General features: G+C 47.3%; 1 protein-coding gene across 1 annotated transcript; it reads left to right on the forward strand.

Annotated features, from left to right (window-relative positions):
- Nucleotides 1–26,513, forward strand: LOC141475878 (calpain-2 catalytic subunit). Its single transcript, XM_074164428.1, has 21 exons — nt 1–237; nt 1,172–1,241; nt 8,677–8,795; nt 9,173–9,306; nt 10,166–10,334; nt 12,136–12,219; nt 13,685–13,770; nt 14,472–14,546; nt 14,769–14,929; nt 15,262–15,431; nt 16,395–16,406; nt 17,706–17,917; nt 19,091–19,127; nt 19,903–19,968; nt 20,932–20,989; nt 21,854–21,918; nt 23,059–23,127; nt 23,482–23,560; nt 24,561–24,677; nt 25,173–25,231; nt 25,863–26,513. The coding sequence occupies exons 1-21, from the start codon at nt 1–3 to the stop codon at nt 25,884–25,886; spliced, it is 2,103 nt and encodes a 700-aa protein (XP_074020529.1). The 3' UTR covers nt 25,887–26,513.
- The last annotated feature ends 275 nt before the right edge of the window (nt 26,514–26,788 follow it).

Below are 26,788 nucleotides of genomic sequence, written 5' to 3' on the forward strand. Positions count from 1 at the left end.
ATGGCGGGGATGGCGGCGGTGGTGGCGAAGGAGCGGGCGGCGGCCACGGGCGCGGGGCGGCACGGCCACGCCGTCCCTTACCTGGGCCAGCACTTCGGGGCGCTGCGGCAGGAGTGCCTGCAGGAGGGGCGGCTCTTCCAGGACCCCTCCTTCCCCGCCGGACCCGCCGCCCTCGGCTACCGAGAGCTGGGGCCCAGCTCCTACAAGACGCAGGGCGTCGTCTGGCGCAGACCCACGGTAGGGAGGCGGCGGGGGGGGTCCCGGTGGCGGTAGCATCCTTCCGCGCCACCACTGCGCCTTTTCACCCGACTGGTTTGGTTTTTTTTTTTCTTTCTTCTCCCCTAAAATTGGGTTTGATTTAATTCTGCGGGTGCTGTTTGCGCTCCCCCTTCTCCGTCTCTCGTCCCGCCCGGAGGCGCGTTTCTCCGGCCGCCCCCCGGGATGGGTACCGGCACTGGCGGTGGGTCGGAGCGCGGATGCGGAGCGGGGAACGGGTGGCTCCGGGCCGAGACCGGCTCCCGCAGCCGCCTGGGCGCTGCCAGAAATCCCGGTGCGCCCGTTTTGTGAGGCTGCCGGCCGCTCAGAGCCCTGGGGATGTCCCTTGGCCCCGGGGTAACGTGCTCCATCTGGAAAACAACGAGCCAAAAAGCCATTCAGCTCGTCAGCCTGAGCACTCCGGGTGGATAAACGGCTCGCTTTGGGTAGCGCTCAGGGCTGTGGCTTGGGATAACTCTTTTCCTTAGCAGAGAGATGAGCTGACCAGGATGCGGAGGTTTCCTTTGAGCCCTCGCTCAGCGTGCACCTCTGGCTACCGAAGCAGCCCCTGTCTGGCCACAGGAGCCATCGGGCCAGAGGGACTCCGGGGTGTGTAGGCATCTCTGAAAGACCCCAACGTAGTCAGTCACGGGGAGGTAATAGTGGAGTGGTGTGTGCGCGTGTGTAAAAATGCGGTGGACTTCCTGGCATATACTGTGAAGTGAGATGGCTGCCCACCAGCTTTGGTCACCAGCTCCTTTTCTCACCACGCTTGGCGTGTCTGGTGCTCCGCACTCATTCCTGACCCACTCCATCTCTGTGGTGTTGTCCTGCCGTGGCCAGTCGCTTGTTTAAATCTGCCTTGTTCCTGCCCTTACCTGCAGTATATGTAATGCCAGGCTTGTTTTGTTCCCAGGAGCTGTGTTCCAGCCCCCAGTTCATAGCCGGTGGAGCCACTCGCACAGACATCTGCCAAGGGGCCTTAGGTAAGGCGGAGGCGGAAAGCTGAGTCTCCCATGCAGGTGCTGCCCTGGGACACCATGGTTTATACTAACTCAGTCCGTAAATACATCCTTTTGCATCCTTCCACCTCTCTCCATATCAGATCTTCCTTGCCTTTCCTTGGCAGCTGCAGGTGGGGACTGTGTGTGTTTGGCCACTGAGCGCAGCCTTGCTGTGTGCACCAAGCAGGGGTGGCACAGGCTGGTTTCCTGGTGGCTCTTCTGATGGCTACCGATTCCTTTCCTGTCCATATCCATGGAACCTGGAAAGATGCAGTATGGAGAAAACAAATTATATGGGGGGGAGGTGGGGAGTCCCTGCTACTCACCAGGTCTCCGGGAAAACAGAACTGGGGGTATTTCAGGAGGGGTGGGCCAGCCTGGGAGCCCTCTGCTTTTGCTGTGGCTGCCACGCGGTTTGTGGGGCGGCAGCCCCTCGGCCAGCCGCTCTGGAGGAGCCCCGGGAGCTGTGGGGAAGTTTCCGGGAACAGTGGGAAGTGAGTGGCTTAACCTGGCTACCCCAGTCTGGAAGCCTCTTGCCTGCCAGAAGGGGTTTTAAGCAGCGAGGAGGAAGCTGTGGGGATGCGAGAGGAAATAGGCTGGGGTGGAAGCAGTGAGGCTCCTATTTATTCCATAAACTGCAGGGAGGAGGTTTTAGATGAGACTGATAGAGTGGCTGAAGCTCTCTGTGGAGGGAAACATGACTAATACGTGCCGTGTGTTGTGCTTTTGCAGCGGGGCTGGCAAAGAAACAAAGTTCTGTTTGTTTGCTTTTTGCCGGCATAATATTAGCCATGCTGCGGCTTCTTCATTTCTAGTCCTGCTGCTGCTATTTGCGTTTTCGTGTCCAAAAATATAACGGAGAGGGAAGCTTATTTCACATATTTTGTGCTTGTGTTTCTTTCAGAAGTTATTCAGAAGGTTAGCGCTTTAACAACTAGATACAATTTGGGTAAAAAGCCCTGACAATAACTTAGATGGTAAATTTAGTTTTCCTTATGCCCTAATATCATCTGTGGCTCTGTTGTGTCATCGGTGACATCCTTGGCATGTCGCCATCTTCCTTCGTGTGTTCTCTCTCTGGCCGATATTATCTCCCACCACGACTATTTTAGCATGAAGCCCGTCCCAGCGCTTAACACATGTACCAGGCATCTGTCCTCTTGTTGGTTTTTTTTTATTGTGAAACTTTGCAGCTAAGGAGTTGTCCAACTTAAAATGAGAGTTATTGTCATGCCATTTCAACATCTGGCATCTTGTAGAGATGCTGGTTTCTGGAGGCACTTGGTTGCTTTCTGCCTTATGCAGGCTTCCAGCTTTTCTGTCCAGATGTTGTGACAGCAAGAGCACCAGAATGAAAGATTTGTAACTTCATTTTCAAGTTGTGGAGTTGCTGTTGCTAATGCCAAACTTGTTTTAAATTGAGGAAAAAGTTTGTTGCCTTAACAGTCTTTGGACCAGTCAGATGTTCTCATAGGGTTGTATGGTATTGTCATACAACCAAAGGATATGAACTGACTCACAGCTGATATTATTTCACCTCCTAAAACAATATTTAAATAGGAGATTCTTAGTTGTATTACTGTTTTCACCGTGACTAAGTACTGCCATGACTCACCCTGCTATCTTCTTATGAATCTGGGCAGGATTTTGGTATTGTGTGACAGTTTAGTGGCTGATTAAAAATTAGATGCTATTGGTCTTTTCTCTGTATAACCATTGAGTTACTAAGAGCCTGTATTGAATCTCTGCTTTTTCACACAATGAAGCTAGCAGATGGGCTATACAAATGCTTTTTTCTTTTTTCCTTTTTCACCGCTGCCTCATCTGACACTAGCATTTCTATCGATACATTTACTTAAGCTTCTGTTTACTTGAACTTTTTGTGCTGACACTGATGTTCCATCACATTTTAGGATGTTATAGAGGAGAATGCAGTGGAAGATGTCAGGTGTTCTTGGAAACCTGTACTTTTTATTACATTGCTTTTTTCTGAAGGAAGCTTTTGTAGGCTTATTTATCCCCCCAAAAGGCTTGATCACAAAGGAACAGATCTGTGCACACGTGGAGTTTCATCACTGTTGCTCAGTCATTCAGAACATCTTGGATGTTGCTGCTGCACCAGGGTTCTTAGCAGGGGATGTGTAACTGAGCAGCTCGGCTGTTCAGCGGTGGTACAGATGTCCCTTTTAGCCTAGAAGTCTTTGGTCTGTGGGCCAGATGCAGCCTAGAAATTTGTTTCGTTGCTTTTGATCTGGATGCGGCGATGCATAAGAGGCATAGCTGATCGTCAGTGCAGAAAAGGTTGTTCTGCTCCTTGGGCTTTAGATTATCCTTTACTCTGTTCTTGGTGCTTTTTCGGAGAAGCTTTTAAAGGGAGGTATTTGGAGTTGGTTTTGCAGTATCAGAGCTGAAGTCAGTGATGGTATTTGGCTCAGGACAGTGGCACATGGGATGTGGTGACTCAGTACAGCAGAGGGGAGGAACCGAAGCTGCGGCGAAGAGGAAACTTATTCACCCTTCACCGCCTTCTTTGGAGGGAATGTCACTATGGTATCACAACACTGGGGCGTACACAGGGCAGTATCTCTCCTCTGCTGTTTTAGACAAAGGTGTCTCCTCCTGAGATAAAACTGTGGGGGAAAAAATAATCAGTTGGGTAGGCTGATTTAGAAATTTAGATGCATGGTTTTCCCACGCTGGCAACCACTGTGCTGTAAGTAGGTGGCCACAGCCTCATGTTTCCAACCAGAAAGCTTCCTGCAGTTCCATAGTATTAATATAAATGTATTGTTAATCTATAGCTATGAGCATTTAAAAATAATGACGTGTCTGTGATTGGCTCACTTTTCCTTTGACCCCACGCTGTGGGGCTGTGCAGTGACCAGAGGAGCTGCCTTCAGCTTGCAGCCCTCCAGGTGCTTCATGGGAATGCTTTGCTTGTCTTTGCTCTCCAGAATGGCCAATTTTAAGCCCTTGTGGCTACTTATGCTTGCCTTGCAATTACTTTTTTTTCTTTTTGTAGCATTCTTGTTTATAGTTGTAGATTAGGTAAATGCAGAGATGGATATATAGAAATAAGAAGTAAAGCATCGAGAACAGCAAAAAGGAAGCATGACAGAAAAAATAGTATTTCTTGTTAATAGAAATAAGCTTGCAACCTGATAAAATCCCCTTTTCTGGTAACTTTGTTCTGCCTGTTGTATTGTGCATTTACAAAAATTCTCGATGGTTAACCAAGCCTTGTTAGCAGAACCTTTGAAAGTCTTCATATAAGGAACCTGCTTGTTAGCCTGCCTCCCCTTGGACTTTCCTCCTCTATCAAAGCAAAGTTGCTGTTAAGAGCTTTACAAAAGTACCATTCTTACAGTTAAGACTTTGGTAAAGACCCTGCTCAGGCTTAGTGCAGGCTAAAACTCCAGGTGTTATCACAAGATATGTTCTCATCCAGGCTTTGAATTATCAGGTCTACTTTTAGTCATGACTGTTCAGAAGGGGAGAGATGGCACTTTTAGATGTGGAAACCAAAGGGTGGTGTCTCCCATATATGCTGCATCTGCCTTTTAACCTCAAGACGACCTTGCCCGGAGTTGTCTGAGTTAAGATCTATGTTTTTCTGCCTCCAAATTCTCTTTAGAACCCAGTATAAAGTTCAACAGAGAGATTTTACAACAAAGTCTGCTGTTTCTTTCATTTAATGTCTGCCTTGATGGGACAGCCAGATAGTAAAGGAAGTTTTTTTTTTAAACTCTGCTTATGGGCTTAGAGGTCCTCTGGGAGGAGTTTCTCCTCCTTGAACTTCAGTGCTTCTTGTCTATAGGGGAAATCTATTATAGCATTAAAGAGTATATGCTCTTAATCTAGATGCCTGACCAGCTTCTTGACCAAGGTTTCCTGAGCTACTGTGGTCATGTCAAGTTGTTCACCTATTCTTTCTCTGTTGCTCTCTGCCTGCCCAGCCCCTGCCTTGTTTATGGAATAGAAATGGTAATATTTCTTTGGAAGAGTGGTGGGACAGCTGCTCTCTGAGCCTGACTTGCTACAAATTTAAGTCAGCAGAGTTTTTCTGAGGGTAGTAACACCAGTGTCGTAATGCTCTGGGGGTCTTCTTGGAGTGGTTGAGTTTGCCTGGTGGAGTAAGGCTGTGCAATGTGAACTCTGGTTCATGCTGCTGGTTGAGCAACAGAGAGGGAAAAATACCTCCCCAGCTGACTGCAAACAAGGGGCGTAGGACGTGCCTCCAGCAGTTTCCAGCCACCCGACAGAGCGTGCACAAAGTGCCTTCAGCTCTGTCCGCAGCTTTGTTGCAGAGGCCAAGAGCTGGATGGTTTTACCCCGCTGTGCCTTGGGACTAGCACAGCAGTACTGAGCAAGCCGAGTTGCTCCCTTTCTGGGTTTGTCTAATTTCATAGAATCATAGAATATGTTGGAAGGGACCTTTAAAGGCCATCTAGTCCAACCCCCTTGCAGTAAGCAGGAACATCTTTAACTAGATCAGATTGCTCAGAGCCTCATCAAGCCTGACCTTCAATGTCTCCAGGGATGGAGCCTCCACCACCTCTCTGGGCAATGTGTTCCAGTGTCTCACCACCTGCATTTTAAAGAACTTCTTCCTAATGTCTAATCTAAACCTACCCTGCTCTAGTTTAAAACCATTGCCCCTCATCCTGTCGCTATGTGCCCTTGCAAACAATCCCTCCCCAGCTTTCTTGTAGACTTCCTCTAGGTACTGGAAGGGGCTCTAAGGGCTTCCCAGAACCTTCTCTTCTCCAGGCTGAACAACCCCAACTCTCTTATTCTATATAAGCATAACTGTACTGACTTCAGGCTTCTAGTGTAGGCCTGAGTTGTTGGTCTTAAGCACCTGGTGGCTCCTGGGTGCTGGAAGCGGGATATTTGTGGGGGAGGCCAAGGGTTTTCCACCGGTGTGCAATGCTGGGGTATTGATGGAGAGTGCTCAGCTCTCCTATGCTGTGTACTGGTCTGGTGCATGTGTATATTTACATCAATCCCCTTCTCCCTCAGTGTCTCCAACACAATATTTCTACTGCCAAATACACAACAACCCACTGCTCTCCTGACCCAGAGCAGGCCCATCACAAGCTGTGTCCTCCTTTAACTCAGTAAGGCGACAGAAATAATTTTTGTCTGGGTTAATGAATTGACTTGCTGTGTGATGAGTGCCAGTGGGAGAAAACCAAGTTAAGGAGGAAGGAGTGGAGGCAGTATGATATTAACTCAGAGGTACTACACTACTAATTCAGCCTGACCCCACAAGAGCCCCAGTCAAAGTGCCAGGGCTGTTCTCCAGCAGGGAGTTGTCCCTTGGACTTGAAGAACCCCAGCTTTTGTGTTCAGAAACTACAAGGTTTGGAGACTTAATAAAAACAGGGATCCTTGGTACAGAAGGGTTCTCTGGGCAGTCTCTCCACCCCCCCCACCCCAAAAAAAAACCACAAGAAAAAAGCCACAAAAATAGCTTTGTGCAGGCAGGCTGTGTATGGGAGAGTACAGATTTAAGATGGACTGAAGTTAAAACCCCGTTGTTGCCTTTTGACCAAAGGGTTTGTTTGCAGACCCCTTTAACATCCTCCTCTGTGAGAATGGCTGTGAAGGCTAACTGCTGGAGCCCTCACGTGGCTGGGGGACAGAGGATCACACTGTTAATTGTGGATTAGCCCATCTAAAAATGTCTCTCGGTGTCTTCTGACCCCAATCTCTTTCCCAGCAAGCACGGTTGCTGTGCTTGGCAGTGCCTCTGAAAGCACCACGGCACCAGAGGGTCCGCAGCTCCAGGGAAGGGGGTCCCACCGCTACAAGGGAGGCTGTGAGGAGAATCGCCATTTTGCAGGGTGAGAGGGATGTGCTGTCACAGAGGAGAGAGGAGAACATCCTTCATAATGTGCCACAGGAGAAAGGCAAGGTGATTTTCCTGTTTGAAAAACTTCTCTGACACAGTGATTTCCCCGTTGCAGTACCAGCAGCCCCAGAGGCAGGTCTGAAGGGAAAGTTTTATGTTTGATTCTTCCCCTCTGGGTTATGAAATAGTAAAACGTCTCAGATTTTGAAATTAATCTGCAGTTCCACATCTTCCACCTTTCGTGAGATGCAGAAAGGGCCATGGGACAAAGGTCGTTCATTTCAGCTGTGAAAGTCGATGGGTGGCCTGGAGGGAGCTGCAGGCCACCATGTTCCTCCTGGTGTGGCTGGATTTGAGCCTGAGGGTGACCAAGAGCTGCATCTCCCCAAAGCTTTCTCCCAGCCACTCATTTGAACCCTGGCTTCTCACCTGTGAGCTTTTGACCCTTTTGCTATAGGAGAGAGCTTGCTGTGTGGAGATGGCTGCTTTGCTGGCCTCTGGCTTGCTATCAGCCATGGCTGGTTCGTGTTTCTTGAACCTGCGATCGTACACGTGCTGCAGGACTATTCTGTGGGATCTGATGTGTAATACCGACTTTCCTGCATTCACAAGGCAAGGCAACAGCAGATCTGGTAGTGGCAACAAGGAGTTTTGTGTTGGCTTGTGGGAGTCAGGGGATCAGCTGGGTCTTTAAATCTCTAATCACCTTCCTAATGGGCTGCGGAAATCCTGTGGCTGAGCAGCAAGGAAGTCACTCTATTAAAGTTATGCCGGTTTCTGAAAATAATTGCAAAAAAAAAAATAGTTCTGCTTGGTAGGAGATGGTGTGGAAGAATACAGTCCAGACAGCCTGGGCCTCAGGGCTGTGGCATGGAGGCTCGGTGTTTGTTGGCTCCACCCCAGGAAGGGTGAAGAGGTGTGAGGGACTGGGGAACAGTGCCTGCCTTCAGGCCTTTCCTGACTTTCTGGTGACTGATGCCAGAGATGGAATGAGGTATCAAACAGGGCCTGCAGAGATGTGTACGGTAAAAGGAGCTCCTATTTGGTAGGAGTCTGGCAAGAGGCCTTAAAGGGAGCTTGTCCACAGGGTAGGCCTCTGGATGGCAAGTCAACAGGCGTTGATTAAACGTGGAGGAGGGAAAGGAAAACAGCCTGTGCTTGAGCAAACACTGGCCTTTTGAGGAGAGGCTGCAGCCCTGAGTACCTGCGTGTGCCCACAGGCCCGGCCCTTTGCCTTTTTCCCCATCCTGCTTCCTAACTCTTCAATTGAATATTAAGGTTTCAAATAATCCCATTGTGGGTGATAACTCTGCTGGTAGATCACAAAAAGCCTGCTTATACTTTTTTTTATTATTATTATTATTACTCTGGTCTTAAGGAAATGCAATGCTTGCCTGGAAATGGCATGTTTGTGTACATGCATTTGATCTGCCTTAAAGGTAAAGTGATGGGAGGGATCACCTCCTCACAGCTGAGGTGGTATTAATTATAAAGCACAATCTCTTTGTGATACAAAACCTAAAGAAAAAGGCTTCAATAATAAACTTTTTTTTTTAACAGGGGACTGTTGGCTCTTGGCCGCTATTGCCTCTCTCACCCTGAATGAAGAAATACTGGCCCGTGTTGTTCCCAAAGATCAGAGCTTCCAGGATAAATATGCAGGAATTTTCCACTTCCAGGTAAGTGGAAGGTTGGCTCTTGCGGTCCCCCCCAGTGCTGTTTGCCAGGAACCAGCATGGCTGGTCATGTCCATGTCTGCGGTGTTTCCTGGAATGTTTTGAGGGGCGTCAAAGAGTCAGACAGAAAAATGGAGACATCCAAAAAGGGTGATGGTGGTGGAAGGAAGGCGACTGCTAACCAAAGAGGGGATGTTCTTGTGGTTCTTCCTCCATCAGCAGATCCAGCTGAGGGCGGGTGTGCATCCCTGAACAGGGTGGGCCAAGCTGGCTGTGAAGGGGATTGCTTTTCCTCTAGGAAAAAAGAGGTGTTGACAGATAAACGGTGACCTGAGTGCGCAGCATGGAGCAGTGACGAGGGATTTGTGCTCTCTTCCCAGTTCTGGCAGTACGGGGAGTGGGTGGACGTCGTGGTGGATGACCGGCTGCCCACCAAGAACGGGGAGCTGCTCTTCGTGCACTCGGTGGAGGGCAGTGAGTTCTGGAGCGCGCTGCTGGAGAAGGCCTATGCCAAGTGAGTCGAGGCTGGGGCGGCCCTGCCAGGGCAAGGGAGATGGCTTTTCACCCAATGTCCTCGTGCTCTCCTTCTGCATAGCATCCTCTAGTGCGCGGATACTACATGTTTAAAATGTCAGCCTAATTGTTAACTTTTAAAACTTCTGGAGTATCCCACAGCAGCTGCTTTAGTAAAGCTTTGGCCACAGGCACTTAAGGCAAGTAGACAAAAGTACTGGCTTTGCTGCCAGCCAGTAAAAATGGCTCTTGAATCCATGGCAAGGCTGTTTCCAGAGTGCTATCTCCTGTTACCAGGGCCTGGGAAGCTCCGTTTCATCTCCTGTATGCACCTGTGAGGGCTTGCAGTGTGCAAAGCAAGCCAGTCCACATGCCCAGGTCTCTCAAAGACAAATTTACAGTTTGGGGATGGTCAGGGAGGAATTCTGCCATCTAAGAGTACTATTTTTGATTGACTTAAAAAATTGAGCTGATTTAGATGAGCTGAAAATTAGACCTATGATTATTAAAGAAATTAAAAGACTGTGGAACTAGAAGCAAATTGTTGGGTCTTGATTTATTTTTTTTATATATTATTTTTTCTTCAAATAGTGGGCATGATTTTTATCATTGGTAAGACCGAACCTGCAGCCTGTATACACGAGTGTATAAGATGGGCTTTCCAAGTACAGAGGTGTAAGGAGCAAAGCTGATGGGGAGGCACAGGCACAGCTGCCGTGGTGCTGTTGGAAGCAGAAAAGCTGTGACAACTGAGTGCCCCTCTCCAAGAGAAGAGGAAAACAGGGAACCTGATGGTTGCATGTGTGAGAAGAGGAGAGTATGGAGCCTGATGGCTCTGTGTGTGTGTCCCTGTTCGGCAGGCTGAATGGCTCGTATGAGGCTCTCTCTGGTGGCACCACCACTGAAGGCTTCGAGGACTTCACCGGTGGAATTGCTGAGTGGTATGAGCTGCAGAAGGCACCACCTAACCTCTTCAGAATCATCCAGAAGGCACTTCAGAAGGGGTCTCTCCTTGGCTGCTCCATTGATGTGAGTTAAGTGGGATTATTGCTGGGTGCTCGGCTCTCACTGTGGTGTGGGCAACTGGGGATGGAGCTGTGCTCCACCCAAAGGAGGTGCACAAAGGATGCTTGTCCCCTCTGCTTCTCTGCTCTCCCTTTGACCCCAGAGTGTGGCAGGTGTGTGCTTTTCTGGGGCTTTATGTCTCCAAATAGGTTGACTTCATGCATAAAAGCTCGATGCCTCCCATGCTTTCCTTCCTCAAGACTTAAAGCTTTTCCTGTTTCATATGTTCATGGTAACAAATCATGTAGGGAACTCATTAGGGGGTCCTGATGTATGTTTTTGCTTTTAAGAAAGCCCATAGTTTGGCAGCAGGCTGGGACGGCCTGAAAAATGCTGCTGCTCGTGGCATTTGCTGTCAGATGCTCAGGGACAGCAACCTTCCTTGCTGCAGCCTGTTTGTTGCACAAAATCATACCAAAGCATTCCCAGAAAATCCGGGCTCTGTTCTTGAAGCAGAGGGGCTTGAACTGTTGCCAGACCTTTAAAAGGCTTTGTGGGAAAACACACGGCCAAAAGCTGAACCTGCACCAGGAGGGAAAGAGCAGCTTTGGCCCTGCCTGCGAAGGATTCAGCATCTCTTTTAGCCTGAGTGAAGTGAGTCTGAGTATTATTATTACAATAATCGCTCTACTCCCAGAGGAGATTACATCTTAGCTATGTCTAAAGGGAAGGTAAACTGTTTACAGGGACCCTGTTCGTAATATAAACTCAAGTGTTTCCTCCCATTTTTTAAGTTAAATCAGAGTCCCGGGAGAGGGAAGCTTCACAGCAGGAAAAGTACTTGGTTTGGTGTCAGCATGCGACTTCACGGCACTTTTGAGGCCTGTTTTACTAGTTTGCATTTAGATAAGAATCCAACATCTGGATTTTTGCCCCAGAACGATACAAATCTCGTCGGGAGTTAGGGGAAACAAATACATTCTTTGGTTGATAGGTGCTGACACTTTCTGTACTATAAACTAATTGTTAGTGAGTTTCGCCTTTGAAATATCCTGTAAAATCTTTTCTTGTCTTCTGTCAGAGAAACAGGGACACAGAAGTTAAGCATTACATGGAGAGTGTGCTGCAGGGCAATAATAGGGCATGAGTTGACAGCAGGAATCCTGCCTGCTTGATCCCACCCTCTCTTTTACTTAGGCTTCAGATCTGCGTGTTTAAAGATCACAAACGTTCCGAGATGGTGGGAAGGCAACGGCAAACATCGGTTTCATAGAAGGAGGTTTAAGCATCTTTAGAGCAAGAAGTCACTTTCTAGCAAGAAGTGATTTCTCTTTGCAGTGTTTATTGGCCCAACTGCCTAAGTATAATAATGGCCACGAAAAAGCGAGAGGGTGATTTGCCTTCAGGTATTAATGGCATCCAAAGTGCAGCCTTTTCCCTTTTTCCCCTGCATGGCAGGTCCTGGGGTGGTGGTGCTGGGGAAAGGAAGGGGAACCTACCACCCTGCTGTGGAGCCAAAGAGGGTGTTTGACCCAAAAGTGAAATACTGGGGCTTGCTGGATCTGGGTGTGATGCCTGGGCAGCATAGGAACACAGGAGGATCCCCTGTGTTCCTCCTTGTCCCTTGAGATCATGGAGTTCATCATGTGTATTCCCTTTGTACGGTGTTTGGAGGCGTACAAGAGGGGATGTGCTGCACCAAGTGTTGTGGTGCCAGGAGGGAGCTTTGCTGCAGTGGAGAGGTTCTGGCATGCACCCTTTTTGCTCCATGGGATCCCCTTCCGTGCGGGAAGCCACACTCACACACTTTTCATTGCTCCTCCAGATCACCAGTGCAGCAGAGACGGAGGCCGTCACTTCCCAGAAGCTGGTGAAGGGACACGCGTACTCAGTCACCGGGGCAGAGGAGGTAGGTGTGCTTCCCCAGAGGGGTGAAATGCAGCCTCCCTCAGCCATGGCAGCCACAAATTCATCTTCAACTTGGAAAATTCTTCAGTCTCATCCATTCTGACGAATCAGGTTTTGAGTCCCTCTTTTCTGAAGAAATACTGAATTAGTTGGCATGTTTCGGATAAATTGCAGAATGGTATGAGCTGCAGAAGGCACCACCCAACCTCTTCAAAATCATTCAAACTTGACTTCTTGGGAAGTTTGACCCAATAAAACCCCTTTTTATCCCGAAGCACTGCCATTCTCCAGTGAGAGGGGCGGTGGAGAGCCCTGTGCAGAGAGCACACTACCCTCTGCTGGTCACTGGGCCCTTCAGCACATTTCTGTCTAGCAGGCAGTACTGTACCTTACGTGCACAACAAGATGGGCAAGAGATGTGTGCCAAGTAAAACAAAAATTAAGTATTGTTGTTCCTTAAATGCGCTTTGGGCAGGGTGTAGTGTTCGAATGCAAGGTCCAAGAGCAGGTGACTGGCGATGGTAAGGCCAGTGAAAACAAAAGCGGCAGATCGTGGTGTCCTTCCCGGTGTGTCACGGACTTTTGGCCACTTCACCGGTAATTGTTTCTGAAATACTTCTGAAGCTTCAGAGTGAGGTGTAGGGAGCTGCTGACGTGCTCTGCTGAGGTGGGCGCTGCTGATGCGCAGGTCTATGTGTGTGCATTTGGTCCTCTTCTCCCAGCAAAAGCAGTGAAGAGGGAATTTGTTGGCCTTAATTCACAAACAGGCGTGACTTCGCCAGGCTTTTCCTTTGGTCGTATGTGCAGGCTTTGTAAGGATAGTTTATCGTTGTTTCTGCTGCTGCTGATGCTCTGTGCAGTTTTCTTGGCTTCAGGCTCTAGAGCTGGCCAGCTCCTTCCTCAACTTTTAGTGCTTTTAAATGCCTAACTTAGTGCTGCTGCCCTGTGGGGCATTCGTGTGGTCCAGGGGGCTGGGGCCAGACTGAGCACCCCACCTGTTGTAATAGGTACGGTTGAGAGTATATGGTGGGGGAGCGATTAATTTGAATGTGAAAGGGTAGTTTATATATAGATGAAAGCTTTGGGGAAATATCCCCTTGTACCTGCTTTTTGGCAGTCCCCTGTAGCAGCTTTACGTTCCCTTTGCTTGAAACCCTATAAGAGGTAACTTTTTTTAGTAGCACAAACCAGACGTTTTGGTTATGAGATAGATAGATATCTGTATGATGATATGAGCCTTGATTTTTACAAAAACCTTCTCTAGCAAGCTTGGGTGCACAGAGCTCATTCAAAATCAGTTTCACTTCATGCCTTTTGGACCAGATCAGTGTGTATACGTGTATATACACTTTAATGTTTGTGGAGCACTGAGATACTGTCACGTCCTTCAACTCCCGTAGACAAGGTGGAAGGGAGCATAATGCTGAGTCCCTGGGTAACTCTCCATATGCTTCTGATGCCACCAGGTGAACTTCCGAGGAACGGTGCAGAAGCTAATCAGAATCCGAAATCCCTGGGGTGAAGTGGAGTGGACCGGAAAGTGGAATGACAAGTGAGTTGATGGGTTTTGTGCTGGCTGTAGGGTTCTACTGCATGGGTAGGATTGTGTTCCTGCTGTCGTCTGTCTTCTCCCTACCTCAAATTCCTCTGTAAGTCATGTGTCGATATGATGTTTGCTCTGTGCTGTTTAGAAGAAGCATTCCACCACTGTCATCTCCCCCTCAGGTGTCTCAGCATGTGGTGCTGTTTGTACAAACGCCCGCCTTTGTGTAAGGTGCAGTGATTTGGTTGGTGGTTCCTACAAGCCTCTCTGTAGTTTCTGCTTCTTTAGCAGCCCAGGTTCAGCAGTGAGCTTCTGAAAACTTACTCTCTAAGAGGGCTTTTAGGATGCATTTCTGTTGTTAGCAATGAAAGCCAGAGTTTATTCAATTCTGTGGCTGGGGCAGTATTTATTCTGGGTCTTGCTTTTTCTAAAATAAAGCCCTGTCTCAGTCAAGGCATTAGCACTTTCTGCAAGTAAAACACTTGTTTCTGATCCTTACTTTGTATATTTAAGAAGTGGGTATGTAATATCCCAGGTCCCTGTACTTTAATTCTGTTGTGGTTTGAGAGCACTGGAGCTGCTATCAGCTAGATATCGTGGAGTACTGCAATGGCGTGGAGTTGTAAGACAGTGAAATTGATGTGCCAGAACAGTTACATCAGGGTTTCATCTTTACTGTGCCCTGTAGCTGATGTGGGATTGTCTTTCAGCTGCCCAAACTGGAGTGGTGTTGACCCTGAGGTGCGGGAGCGGCTGACCAGGAGGCACGAAGATGGGGAATTTTGGCAAGTATCGCTGGTTTTCTATGCAGGCTGAAGGCAATGTCTTCTCCTCTGCTTTTTTCACACAAAGTAACCCCTCCCAGTACACTCTCCAAGGTGAGTGAGCAAACTCATCCCAAATCCTAGTGCTAAATTGCAGCGGGAGAGAGGGCGGATGGACAAAGGGGTTGTTTAGAAAACTTCTTCGTTCTAAGGAGATGTTGTCCGTGGCATTGCTTCCCACAGGATGGCCTTCAATGACTTCTTGAGACATTACTCCCGCCTGGAGATCTGCAACCTGACTCCAGACACCTTGGCGAGCGACAGGTACAAGAAGTGGAGCCTGCTGAAGCTGGATGGGAACTGGAGGCGAGGAGCCACCGCAGGGGGCTGCAGGAATTACCCAAGTAAGATTGTACAGTCACCACTCTGATGGAGAAACCCTTTTTGCTTGTCCAACTTTCTCTGGGAGCTTCTTCTGGGAGCTGGTTTGGGGTGGCCTGTGGAGGAGGGATGTACCTGAGATATCTGGGACTGAGGTCCAAAAAGTGCAAGGGTTTGGGAAATGTGGCTCACCGACAAGGGGCTAGTTGTGGTTGTAGAGACTGAGGGGTGTGTGTTGAGATTTCCTTCTCGCAGCTGATTTTGGAGATCAGTCTTGATTCTGTCCTAGCTGACATGTATGTATCAGCATGGCTGCTTCCAGCATCTGAGCAGTTTGTATAAATCCAATTCCCAGACACTTTCTGGACAAATCCACAGTATTTAATCAAGCTGGAGGAAGAAGATGAGGATCCTGATGACCCTGAGGGGGGCTGTACTTTCCTCATTGGCCTGATTCAGAAGCACCGGCGGAAGCAGAGGAAGATGGGAGAGGACATGCACACCATCGGCTTCGCGATTTATGAGGCAAGTTAAGGCAGTGGCATGGGAGGAGAAGGAAAATTCACCCTATAAATGGGGTAGCGCAGTTCTCAGACTGGGCTTTCTATGACAACTCAGCCAGGTTGGGTCAGACACCAGCTGCAGCAAGGAAAATTCCACTTGTATGTTTAGAAAGTTATCCTCCACAAAAACAGCGGTCAAGCACAGGGACAGGTACCCAAGAGATGGTGGAATCTGCGTTCCTGGACATGTTGAAACCTAAGCTGGGCAAGGTCTTGAGCAACACCATTAACTTTGATATTGGCCTTGCTTTGGTAGGGGGTTGGACCAGATGACCTACAGAGGCTCCTTCCCACCTATAATATTCTGTGCTTGTAGATGGAGGAGCAGAGAAATTATTTTAAAATGATATGAAGTAAAATAAAAGTGTAGAAATCCAGTCAAACGTTTGCTTGTTGGGTGAAAAGCAGCAGGGTGAGAGCAGCCGTGGTGGGGATGTGAGCCTGCGCTAGCTTGGAGAGCCTGAACCCAGCAGTAGAACTGGCCAAAACACCTCTAAAACTCCTTCTGCTGAATAAAGGGTCAGGGATGTGTCTATCGTAGCTCCTTAAGCAGGACATTGTGTTCAGAGCTGCAGAGCAGTGTTGGTTAACTGACTGAAAAACAGCAATGATGGTCTTGCCTGCAGGTTGCTCTGTAACCACAGGCAATACGTGCAACTGCTTGCTTTCCCAATATTCCAGCTTTGGAAAAGCTTGTCAAAGAACCTGCTCCCTGTAGGCAAAGAAGGGTTAAAGCAAAGCTAGGTCCCCTGAACCCATAAGGAAACAGAAAACTGCAATATTGCTCACCTTCCACCTCAAGCTGACTCTTTTGGTGTTTTTTTTCCCCCAAGAATGTGGATGTTCCTGTTAGCCAGCAGTGAAAAGAAGTAGCCCTGGAGTTACCATTCAAAAGGCAAATAACCCTCTCCTTTCCTTCTTGCAGGTGCCCCCCGAGGTACGTAGCATGCGTTTGGTGGTCAAGATGCAGAGTTGGGGCTCGATGGCTTGTGGAAAGAAATGGTTCAGAGGATCCTCCTTCACTGCAGGACAATATTGAGTGTGCAGAGACTAAAGTTAGAGGCCATTTATTCTGGAAGGGGGCTTGAGCACAGCGGCTTGTCTCAGCTTTGCACAGAGTTGGTGTTTGACACGCAACCAATATTCCAGGGAGGTGGTTTTTAACATTTCCTTAGGCACAGTTGTTATTGGTTTCTCTCTGTTTCTACCTGTGGGTAGTTAATAGCCTGCCCTGGGGATGAAAGGGGTGAGCAATGTGGTGGTGCGATACCAGGCAGGGCTGCAGATGCCTCTGAGCTGTTGCTCCTCAGAAGGAGGAGTGAGGTTGAGCAAAACACCCAGGTCACCTTGTTACGGGGCTTGCTGTACCTGCGAGGGTACAGCCAGGGCACCTCAAAACAGCTGCTCTTACATAAAACGTGGTTTCATCAGGAAAGGAAATGGTGCTCCCAGTTAATGAAGTTTCTTAGGTACCTTTTGAGTGCCTTAGCAGTTCTCTGTCAGCCGCTCAGCTCTTATCCTAGAGGTCCAAAAGACTGATTTCCATTAAAAAAAAAAAAAAAAGAGATTCTAGCTACAGTCCCGTGGCTCTTCTTTCCCCCCAAAGGTGGAATTTTATCTCCCGTCGGGGCAGCAGGTCTGACAGGTTTTTGCATTTTTAAAAATCTGGGAGGACGGGAAGGGGGAGGTTTCTGAACCATACAGGTTCCTGGGGTTTGCTTCTAGACCTGAGCTAGCCCACCTGTACAACCCTGCGCAGAGGAGTTGGTTCTGGAAGATGTTAGACTCCAAATACACAATGTTTATTTTATTCCTGGGGATAGCCTGACCTCAGGGGCAGAGCTGATCTGCAGCCCCCTGGTGGCACCAGGTCTGGGGACCAGAGGGACGTGGGTCCCTCTCACTTTAAAGAAAAATGGTCAGTGGAAGAGTTTGCCAGGTGTCTGCACAAACTGTTCATCATCTGCAAAACATAAGCGTGACCTGAATGATTTATTGAGATTATTTGTAAAATATGTTTGCACCCGCAGCTCAGGAGTACCGTGGTGGGATGCATCCACCCGCTTTCTCTTTTCTCTTTCGGTTCTCTTGAATCGACATCTTTTTTTTTTTTTCCTTCTTTTTTTTTTTCTTTTTTTCCCATAAATTGTCTTATCTATTATTTTTTTTTAATTTGTAAATGCAAATACATGCAAACTGAGGAGGTTTTTTTCCTTCTTTCTTTGCTTTTCATAAGTTTTCTGGCCAGACAAATGTTCATCTGAGCAAAAACTTTTTCCTGACCAACAAAGCAAGAGAAAAATCGAACACCTTCATCAACCTCCGGGAAGTGCTGAACCGCTTCAAGCTCCCCGCAGGAGAATATATCATCGTGCCCTCGACCTTCGAACCCAACAAGAACGGGGATTTCTGTCTGCGCGTCTTTTCTGAAAAAAATGCAAACTCCACGTATGTGGCTTTTTATTTTTGCAACAATGTAAGAGCAGTGTGGGCATGCGGGTGATCTCTGGTTCCTCTCGTGGATGCAGAAGGATGGAGCAGCCCAGGGCTGTGGTAATGGGCTTCCTGCGGGGAGGGGGGATGCACAGCTGCCCCATGGAGATGGAATACCAGCAGTTCTTGTTTGTCCCCAGCTTCCCCCTGTGTGACTGAGGAAAGTTTAAGTGAACTTAGCAGGAGGGAATGGTGATCCAATAATAAAATAGTATATTGTAAGTGGAGAGGAGGAAGCCCCCGAGAGCAGTGGGCCGGGCTCCCCACCTGGGAGACAGAAATGCGTGTGCTTTCGGCTCTCTGGGAACACACCAATCGCAACAATTGATATTGCACCTTTTCAGATCAGACTGGAAAAAAATTCAAGGTACTTGCTCAAGTAAACAATACCTTTGGTAAAATTAAAGTGGGTTTTAACGGAACTGGCTCATACCACACTGTTAGCTGTGAAGCTGTGAAAAAATACAGCCATGTCCCATGTTGAAGAGCAGCTGGGCTAACTAAGGCCTTGGGAAGGGGTGTGGGATCTTTTGTATCGAGTTCTCTCATTCAAACCAAGCAAAAAGCTTTCTTCTATTCTGTAATCTCTTGTTGCATATTTCTGTAGCGGTGTGAAAACTGGGATGTCAGTTGTGTGAAGGCACATCCAGCTTTTGATGGGCCCTGAGCAATGCTTACGTACCGTCCGCAGGTGTGATGCTCCCACTGACCTTAAGTCTCTCACTTTTGCTGTTGTAAAGGGGGAAGAAAAAAAAAATAAAGGAAAAAAAGAAATCACTAGACATAAGTTTGATTTGCACCCGAGAGCCTGGGCCTGGGCTGAGGTCTGTAGGCAGTGGCACTAAGTGACCTAAAGGGTTATGTCTGACCCAAAATCCTGCCTGTGACTGCGGGATGTTGCACAGTGTGTAACATGTTCTGAAACTCTCGTTGCCATCGCTGGCAAAATACTGCTTTCACCCATGGTGTGTAGTGTCTGGGGCTGATTTAATCCAGTAACTTCTGAGCTTTGAACACTCATCCTTATTTCTGTAATTTAAAGAATCTTTCATTAACTAAAACTCAAAACAAGGGCATCAGGAAAAATGACCTGTTTTGTTTTTAATACTGATTTCTTTGTCTTTCTAGGGTTATAGATGATGAAATTGAGGCCAATTTTGAAGAGGTATATCTTAAATATTTTAAATTGAGATAATTCTGCCGTAAATGAGTGGCGTTGGAGCGCTCTGTTCCCTGTGCGGGGCAGCGTTTTTCTCTCGGTGTTATCAAGAACTGTTGTCCCACTTTGGAAACTTGGGCTTCCCAGGTAGGGGAGATGAGGTGCTCTCTGCAGAGGCAACTGGAGCTGTGGGAAATTCCCTCTGCTTCCCAGGAACCTGAGAACACAGAACTTTAGCCATAGGAACGATTTTGTATGCAGTGTTGTTTCTTTGAGTAAGCAGTGGCTCACCAGATGTTTCATCTTGCTGGAGATGTTTCCCCACTAATGCATCTGCTACTCTGTGTGTTTTATTTAATTTTTTCTTTATTTTTCTTTTTTCCAAGATGAGAACTTACATGTTGCTTTCTTGTCTTTAAATAAAGACAGCTAGTCCAACAGTTGTAGCAGCAGCCACAATGAAGTTCTGAATTTGGGTGGTGGTGTTATTTTTTTTTTTAATAGAATAAAGAAATTTTTAAAGTTTGGGAGTGTTTTTTGTTTGTTTTTTTTTTTTTTTAGTAAAAACCATTGCAAAAGTTCTTAATTCCTGCAGTATTTGCAATGCCAGCATTTTGAGGTGCCCCTGAAAATAAAACTGATTAAAATCAAAGCAGTAGCACTCTGTACCTTCAGCTTTGCCATTTAAATTGTGTTTTACTAGAGGCAAGGAAATAATGCATTAAGTCCTTCTCAGGCAGAAAATATCCTCCTTTCCATATTCTCTATTTCTCTCTTCTAGACAGAGATCAGCGAAGATGACATAGAGCCCAGCTTCAAAAAGCTTTTTGGACAGCTGGCAGGAAGTGTGAGTATTATTTTTTTTTTTTTTTTTTTTTTTTTTAAGTGAGTGGGTAAAAGAGACACCTCCCCCAGCACGAAGTTTAATTCTCTTGCCTGCCCCGGCGCTCAGGCGAACACCACAGCCTGGGCTGCTGACACACAGGGCAGGGCTGAGCTCCTGGCAGCGAGTGATGGGGAGAGGTGACCACTTGTGTGTCCATCCTGCGCTCCAAGGGATGTCTGAACTTGGCCAACTTGCCCAAAGGAGTCAGAGGCTGCTGGTGAGACAGTGTCTGCAGCTCACAGTGAAAAACTTCCCATATGGCTAGAGCTGGAAGGGACCTTAAAGATAATCAAGTTCCAACCCCCTGCCATGGGCAGGGACACCTCCCACCAGACCAGGTTGCTCAAAGCCCCATCAAGCCTGGTCTTGAACACCTCCAGGAATGGGACAGCCACGGCTTCTCTGGGCAACCTGTTCCAGTGTCTCGCCACCCTCACAGGAAACTATTTCTTCCTGAGATCTCATATAAATCTCCCCTCTTTCCATGTAAAACCATTCCCCCTTGTCCTATGGCTCCACTCCCTGATCCAGAGTCCCTCCCCATCTCTCCTGTAGCCCCTTTAGGGACTGGAAGGGGCTCTAAGGTCTCCCCAGAGCCTTCTCTTCTCCAGGCTGAACACCCCCAACTCTCTCAGCCTGTCTTCACAGCAGAGGGGCTCCAGCCCTCGGAGCATCTTTGTGGCCTCCTCTGGACCCGCTCCAACAGGTCCATGTCCTTTCTGTGCTGAGGACTCCAGAGCTGGACACAGTACTCCAGGTGGGGTCTCATCAGAGCATAGCAGAGGGGCAGGATCATTTCCCTCAACTTGCTGTTTGTGCTTCTTTTGATGCAGCCCAGGATGCAGTTGGAAAGCGCACGTTGCTGGCTCATGTTGAGCTTCTCATTCACCAGTTTTCCTCCACTTTTTTTCCTCTTTTCTGCAGGATGCAGAGATCTCTGCCTTTGAACTGCGCAGCATCTTGAATAAAATCATGGCTAAACGTAAGCACTTTCCTCGAGCTGCAACTTCATTTGGCCGCTGGCAGGTTTCCAGCGTGTCTGTGAGAGCACCAAGCACACCACTGGCCTGGGCAGAGTCAAAGCCCTGGACTCTCTGCCCCGGGCCTGTGGCTTGGCTCTCCCTGTGGCCATGGCCACATGCTCTGCTCCTTCAGGGGGCTGCGGAAAGGCTGGGGCTGTGCTCGCTTTGGCAGGGCACACATTGGGTGCCTTCTCTCCCAGCATCTGCTGCTGGGACTTGCCTGCCAGGATTAATGCTTGAATAACAATCAGGAGAAGGTGTTCCTGGTGCTTTAGTGTGGAACTGCTCAGGATTCTGGGGTGTCCCTGAGGAGGAGACGCTTTAAAACTCTGGGCTTCTTTATCTGTGAAGTGATTCTTGGGTCTGCATTTTTTTCCTGTCTCTCTTTAATTTCTAGTGTGAAATCTTAGCGGGGTAGCCAGGACTGTGCTGTATGTCTGGATGCACTAGCCAGTTAGCTATGGTGTATTGCTGGTTGCCAAGCCTGATTTGATGTTCTTCCCTTGCATTGAAGCTCCCTACCACTGAACTCCACAGCTCAGAAGTCCACCCTTGCCTTGGCAGGCAGGCAGCAAGGGCAGCAAAGCTTTCTCTCTGCCCCTTGCCTCTGTAGCACACCTACAAACCAGAGTAACCAGGCTGTTTGCTGGGGGAGACATCACAGCTAACTTTCACCTTCAGTCATCTCGCTGGTCACAGAGGAGGCCACACAAAAGCAGACAGGGGCTGAGGTGTAACACTGGTCATGGAGCTCCTGGGTGATTTTGGAAGGTGCTGTGGGAGAGCATGCAATGATAATCCTGTCTTTTTCTCTTTCTTTACAGGCAAAGACATTAAATCTGATGGCTTCAGTATTGAGACGTGCAAAATAATGGTTGACCTGTTAGATGTATCCTTTAAGGCCGTTCCTGGGTGATGTTCTTCTGCCTGTGCTGGAGTAGGTGAGGTGCTGCCTTTGCAGTGGTGGGTCCAAACTGATGTTCTAGTGGCTCCTGAGGTGGGAGAAGCTGGTTTTACCCTGTTTCCTCTGAATAAAAATGGTATCTCTTGCTATTACCGCTGACCATGGCACACGAATTCTCCCAGCCAGTGGGGAAGATCTATTTTCAGCCAGGACCATCTGCTTTGAATCTCCCTGGCTGTTGGATGTTGTGGTTTAGCTGGGGACAAAGTACTATTTGTGCTGGGAAAGGGCACCTGGCTCCCAGTGTGGTGTGGCTTGACTTGGCTGGTAGAGGTTGAACATCTCAGGGCACTTTTCTGCTCTGTTATCTGGCTGGAGTTGGTAAGGGCATCGTAAAGCCCTGAGGACTTAGCAAACACAAAATGAGGGAAGCAAATACAGGAACCAGAGAGTGTGCTGGAGTTTAGCAGCTTTTACTCCTGAGAATAAGGGAAAAAGTGGAGGATGAAGGTTTCAAGTCTAAGAATGGTTGTGTCCAGCTTCCTTGTGCAGTGGGCGTTGAATTGCATAGTCAGAAAAAGGGAAAATTACCAGAAGACAATGATGCTCTGCTATAATTTGGTGTAAAATATGGCAGGCCGCAGGGACTCCTTAGTGGTTTTTGGGAGCGATGCCATAACCCGGGTTCTTTTGTTAGCTGCTTGTGCAAGAACTGAAGTTCTCCAAATTGCAGGCTTGGTGGTGGCTTTTCCTGTTTATAATGCGGAGTTACAACTCGTGCTGCTATAACTGCAGGTGTTGAACCAACAACGCAGAACAAAACTGCGTCATCTCAGCTGTTCTGTACACATACTGAAAAGATAGAAAGTTGGCAAAGGAGGAGCAGAAAGAGCTGGTGAACTGGTCACGGTTTAAGTGATTCAATCCCCTCATTTATTTAGAAAGACATCTTGGACAACGATTGTGTATTCAACAGGGTGAGTCCTTCAGAGAGAATTTGCATCCTTTTCTTAATTGCAATTTATTATTTTTTTTTAAGTATCAAGTCACCACTGCCCGTGTAAGTAAACCTAGCACAGGGAAGGGACACCCTTTTCCTTCCTTTCCTTCCTTAACTCAGAGAAGAACGACGGGAGCGGCAAACTGGGGCTGAAGGAATTCCACACTCTCTGGACAAAGATTCAGAAATACCAGGTAAGAGGCAGCCTTTTCTGGGTGAAGGTGCCATCAAACGTAGAGGTGGCTGTAGACTGATTTCCCTCGGACAACCTATACGATTCCACTTCCCAAAGCAGGGACTTCCCGCTCCAGCTCAGGGTTCCAGGACTTCTCTCCAGTCTTTATCCACTCTGGCTGCGGCATTAAAAAGACTTTCCAAAGCTGCTTTTTAGACAAATTTGGGGATAAGCACCTAGTCCTTCAGACCAAGGTTGCAAACGCTCCTAAGGACACACGCAGGCTGCATTTCAAAGTGTTTGACTTCTGCCAAAAGCCAAAAACATGCTCTGAATTACTGACAAGTTTTAACTGGGGTTTTGTGTTCTGCAGAAAATTTACAGGGAAATTGATGTGGATCGCTCTGGTACCATGAATTCGTACGAGATGAGGAAAGCACTGGAAGCAGCAGGTATTTACATTGGTCTGTCTCTTTGTAGGATTGTATCTGTTTCATGCAAGGTTGACGGATACTCACTAGTCTCCTGTCACTTGTAAGACGAAAAAATTCTGTGTTCCTGGAGCTGACGAAAGGCCTCCGTTAAATCCAGATGCTCAGCCTGGGCTCTTGTCTTTGCGCAGCCTCTCAAAGGAGCCATGGGTTTGCAGTTATTTTCTTTGGTGACCAGCTTTTGTAGCACAAATAACTGCAACATTCTGGTTTTGGAACGGCATCTTTGGTGTAACTCTCACCTTTCCATGAGTCAATCTCTGGGTAAACACGGGTTTGGCATAAGCCTGTAGAAGAGGGATGCTGTGACCTTGGGAATGGAAGCGGCTTGACCAAGGGGTGGTGCTCACAAGAGAGCTAAAAGGAGAGTCAGTTTGCTCCTGGCAACCACTGAAAAGCAAATCTGGGTTATGACAGTGAGCGAGATGGGGATCACAGACCCATACGATCTCCAATTAACTTATAGATCTTCACCTCAGTGTCAGCATTTGGGCTCCCTGGAGCTTTCCCCTCCTGTCACCGCCTAAGGTGAGGCAGCATTTCTTCTTGTCCCAAAATTTAGGTGCTTTGTGGAAACCTAGACCTATTTGCTCACACAAAGCCACTGCTTCATCTCAGATCTGGGGGGGCCGAGTCTGGCGGCCGTCTCATCGCCCAGGGAGGGAGCAGGAGCGGGAACAATTGGCCGTGTCCCCAGAGAAAGGGGAGCACATGCAGCAGGAACAACGCGTGTGATCGAAAATCCAGCTGGGAAAATCCTCCCAGCTCGAAATCACTCACAAGTACAGAAGGGGTTTCCAGAATGGAGTAAATGCTCTTAAAACTTGTGAATTTAATCAAAAGTAGCTAACCGAATTCCTGGTAGTGTGTAAGGTTGGGGGGTTTTTTTGTTGGTTGGAGCTTTTTTGCATTTTTTCTTTTCTTCCTCTTCATTTATGAGTCCTTGATGTTGTATTTTTAGGGTTCAAACTGAACTGCCAGTTACATCAAATCATTGTGGCCCGTTTTGCTGATGAAGACCTCATCATTGACTTTGATAACTTTGTCCGGTGTTTGATTCGGCTGGAAACCTTGTTCAGTGAGTACATGCTTAATAACCAGCCGGACCCTGTTGCTTCGTGTTTTTTAGTCCGGGATAAGTTACTCGGAAAACTTTTGTACTGGAACGAAAGCAGCTTCAGAGCTGAGTTATAAATCCGGAAACTCTGGCAGTGCGCTCCTCCTGGAGCTAGGAATCAGCCTTGTAGACCAGGCTGCTGAACAGGAGCCAGTCAGTCCTTCACACAAACAATTAAATGTTGATTTAAAAACAACAACAACAAAATCAATCTAAACACTTACAGATTGACAAAGAGCGTTAATACTACAGACTGAACTATTAAAAATGTGCATGCAATAATGCATGAGCATGCAATGACTTTAGTGTGGCCCTTTCTGGTTTGGAGTGTAGACTATTGGTCAAATTTTAGCCTTCGGGACTAAATTCCTCTTTGATCCTGAAGCAGGAGGAAAGGGAAGGCTTTCCTGTTAGTTCCTGTATTCATCCTTGTCTGTCGTCTCTCTCCTGCCGCAGAAATGTTTAGAAAACTGGATGCTGAGAAAACTGGAACAATCGAATTGAACCTTGTTAATGTAAGTTCATTTATCTCTAAAATATTTGGTTTTAATCTTTTTTTTTGGGGGGGGGAGGAAGGGTCTAACAGCAGAGACTGTCCTGCTCCATCCTGATTGATTATGGGTGATTCATGGATTCAGGCATAGATGCTTGATTTCTACAGTGTGTATTAATAAGCAGGCTTAGCCTTTTTTTTAAAATGTACCTACACCACATTGTATCCTTTGACAGACAAGGTTACGTGAGCCTGGTGCCACTTGTCCCTATTATTCTATTATTTTGGCTGATGCCTATCCAGGCTTCTTCCCTGCCTTTTTGGTCCACACCAGGGTAACCTGTAGATGCAGCAACAACTCATGGCAGTGACCGTGTCTGCCCTGTAGAAAGGACTAAGTTTGGAGAAAACCGCCCTCCTACACGTGCTCAACGTGCTTATTACCTGAACGCAACTTATTTCAGGACCTAAAGGAGGAACGTGCAAATCATCCCAAAACTCTGGCTTAAATGAGATATAAATTTAAATCATTCAGGAAAAATCCTAAAATTACTTCTGTAACTATTAATAGACTTTTCCTCCTCATGCTAGAAATGGGAACATGGGTATTTGCTACAGGTATTTTTACTAAATTTAACCTTCTCTCGTTATAGTGGCTGTGCTTTACTGTCATTTGAGCCACTGACCTCAGCTCAAGCTGCCTCAAAAACAGCAATATCAGGTGAAGATAATCAAGCAAACATACAAGTAATATCCTAAAGTGGATGTGCCTTAACTTATGCATGGCAAATTTTGCACACAGTTATAAGGAGGAAGGTGTTCTACTTCAACAACAGAAGATGCTGCAACCTCATTTTTATGAGTCTGACAGTCTTGATCTACTACTATATATCCTCTGTACAAAAGCTTTGATTTAATATAAATCCTCGGAGTAACTTTTGAAAATGCTGCTTTGCTAATACCTTTGTATTTAAGGTGTTTTACATCATTTCTGGAAGAAAGTTCATTATCGCTTGACAGTCTGGCTTTTTGAATGACAGCTCTGCCCCATCCTGTGTATCTGCAGCTAGAAAAGGGATGGTGTTGCAGGTGTTTAGGTAAGAGATGGGTCTCTGGTTAAATATTTTTTTTTAAGACAAGTCTTTCCATCCTGACTGTTGATGTGCCTGTAGCAGGAGGCTGTGACAACCGGAGTCTTCCAAGAGAAAGCCCATGCTCTCAGGTGGAATCTTGATTTCCTAGATCTTCCTTTGAAATACAAGAAAGTATTTAAATAAAAATAGTAGAAATAAAGTTTGTAAGACAATTATTCCTTCTGCTAATAAGCACATTTTTTTCTTAGAGATAGATCATCTCAGAGCTATATGTATATTTATATATGATACTATATATCCTATATCCAACCTATTAAAATCGGGAGGCTGTGAAGGAGTTCTCACTTCTGCTGACTTAAATCTACCCAGCTGAGGAATTGTGTCCTCCTTCCTTCGAACGCTTCGTATTTATGGGCACCTTTTCACAGAAAGCAGTAAGGACTTACCACCTAGGAAAAGAGGAGCCTGAAAGGTGAGGCACTTCA

Source organism: Numenius arquata, chromosome 2 (genome assembly GCF_964106895.1).
Source record: "Numenius arquata chromosome 2, bNumArq3.hap1.1, whole genome shotgun sequence".
NCBI lineage: Eukaryota > Metazoa > Chordata > Aves > Charadriiformes > Scolopacidae > Numenius > Numenius arquata.

Coding starts and splice junctions, on each gene's coding strand:
- LOC141475878 (XM_074164428.1), top strand. CDS start 1: ATGGCGGGGATGGCGGCGGTGGTGGCGAAGGAGCGGGCGGCGGCCACG. Junction 1,242..8,676: donor CATCTGCCAAGGGGCCTTAG/GTAAGGCGGAGG, acceptor TTTTTTTAACAG/GGGACTGTTGGCTCTTGGCC. Junction 21,919..23,058: donor TAATGGTTGACCTGTTAGAT/GTATCCTTTAAG, acceptor AACTCAGAGAAG/AACGACGGGAGCGGCAAACT.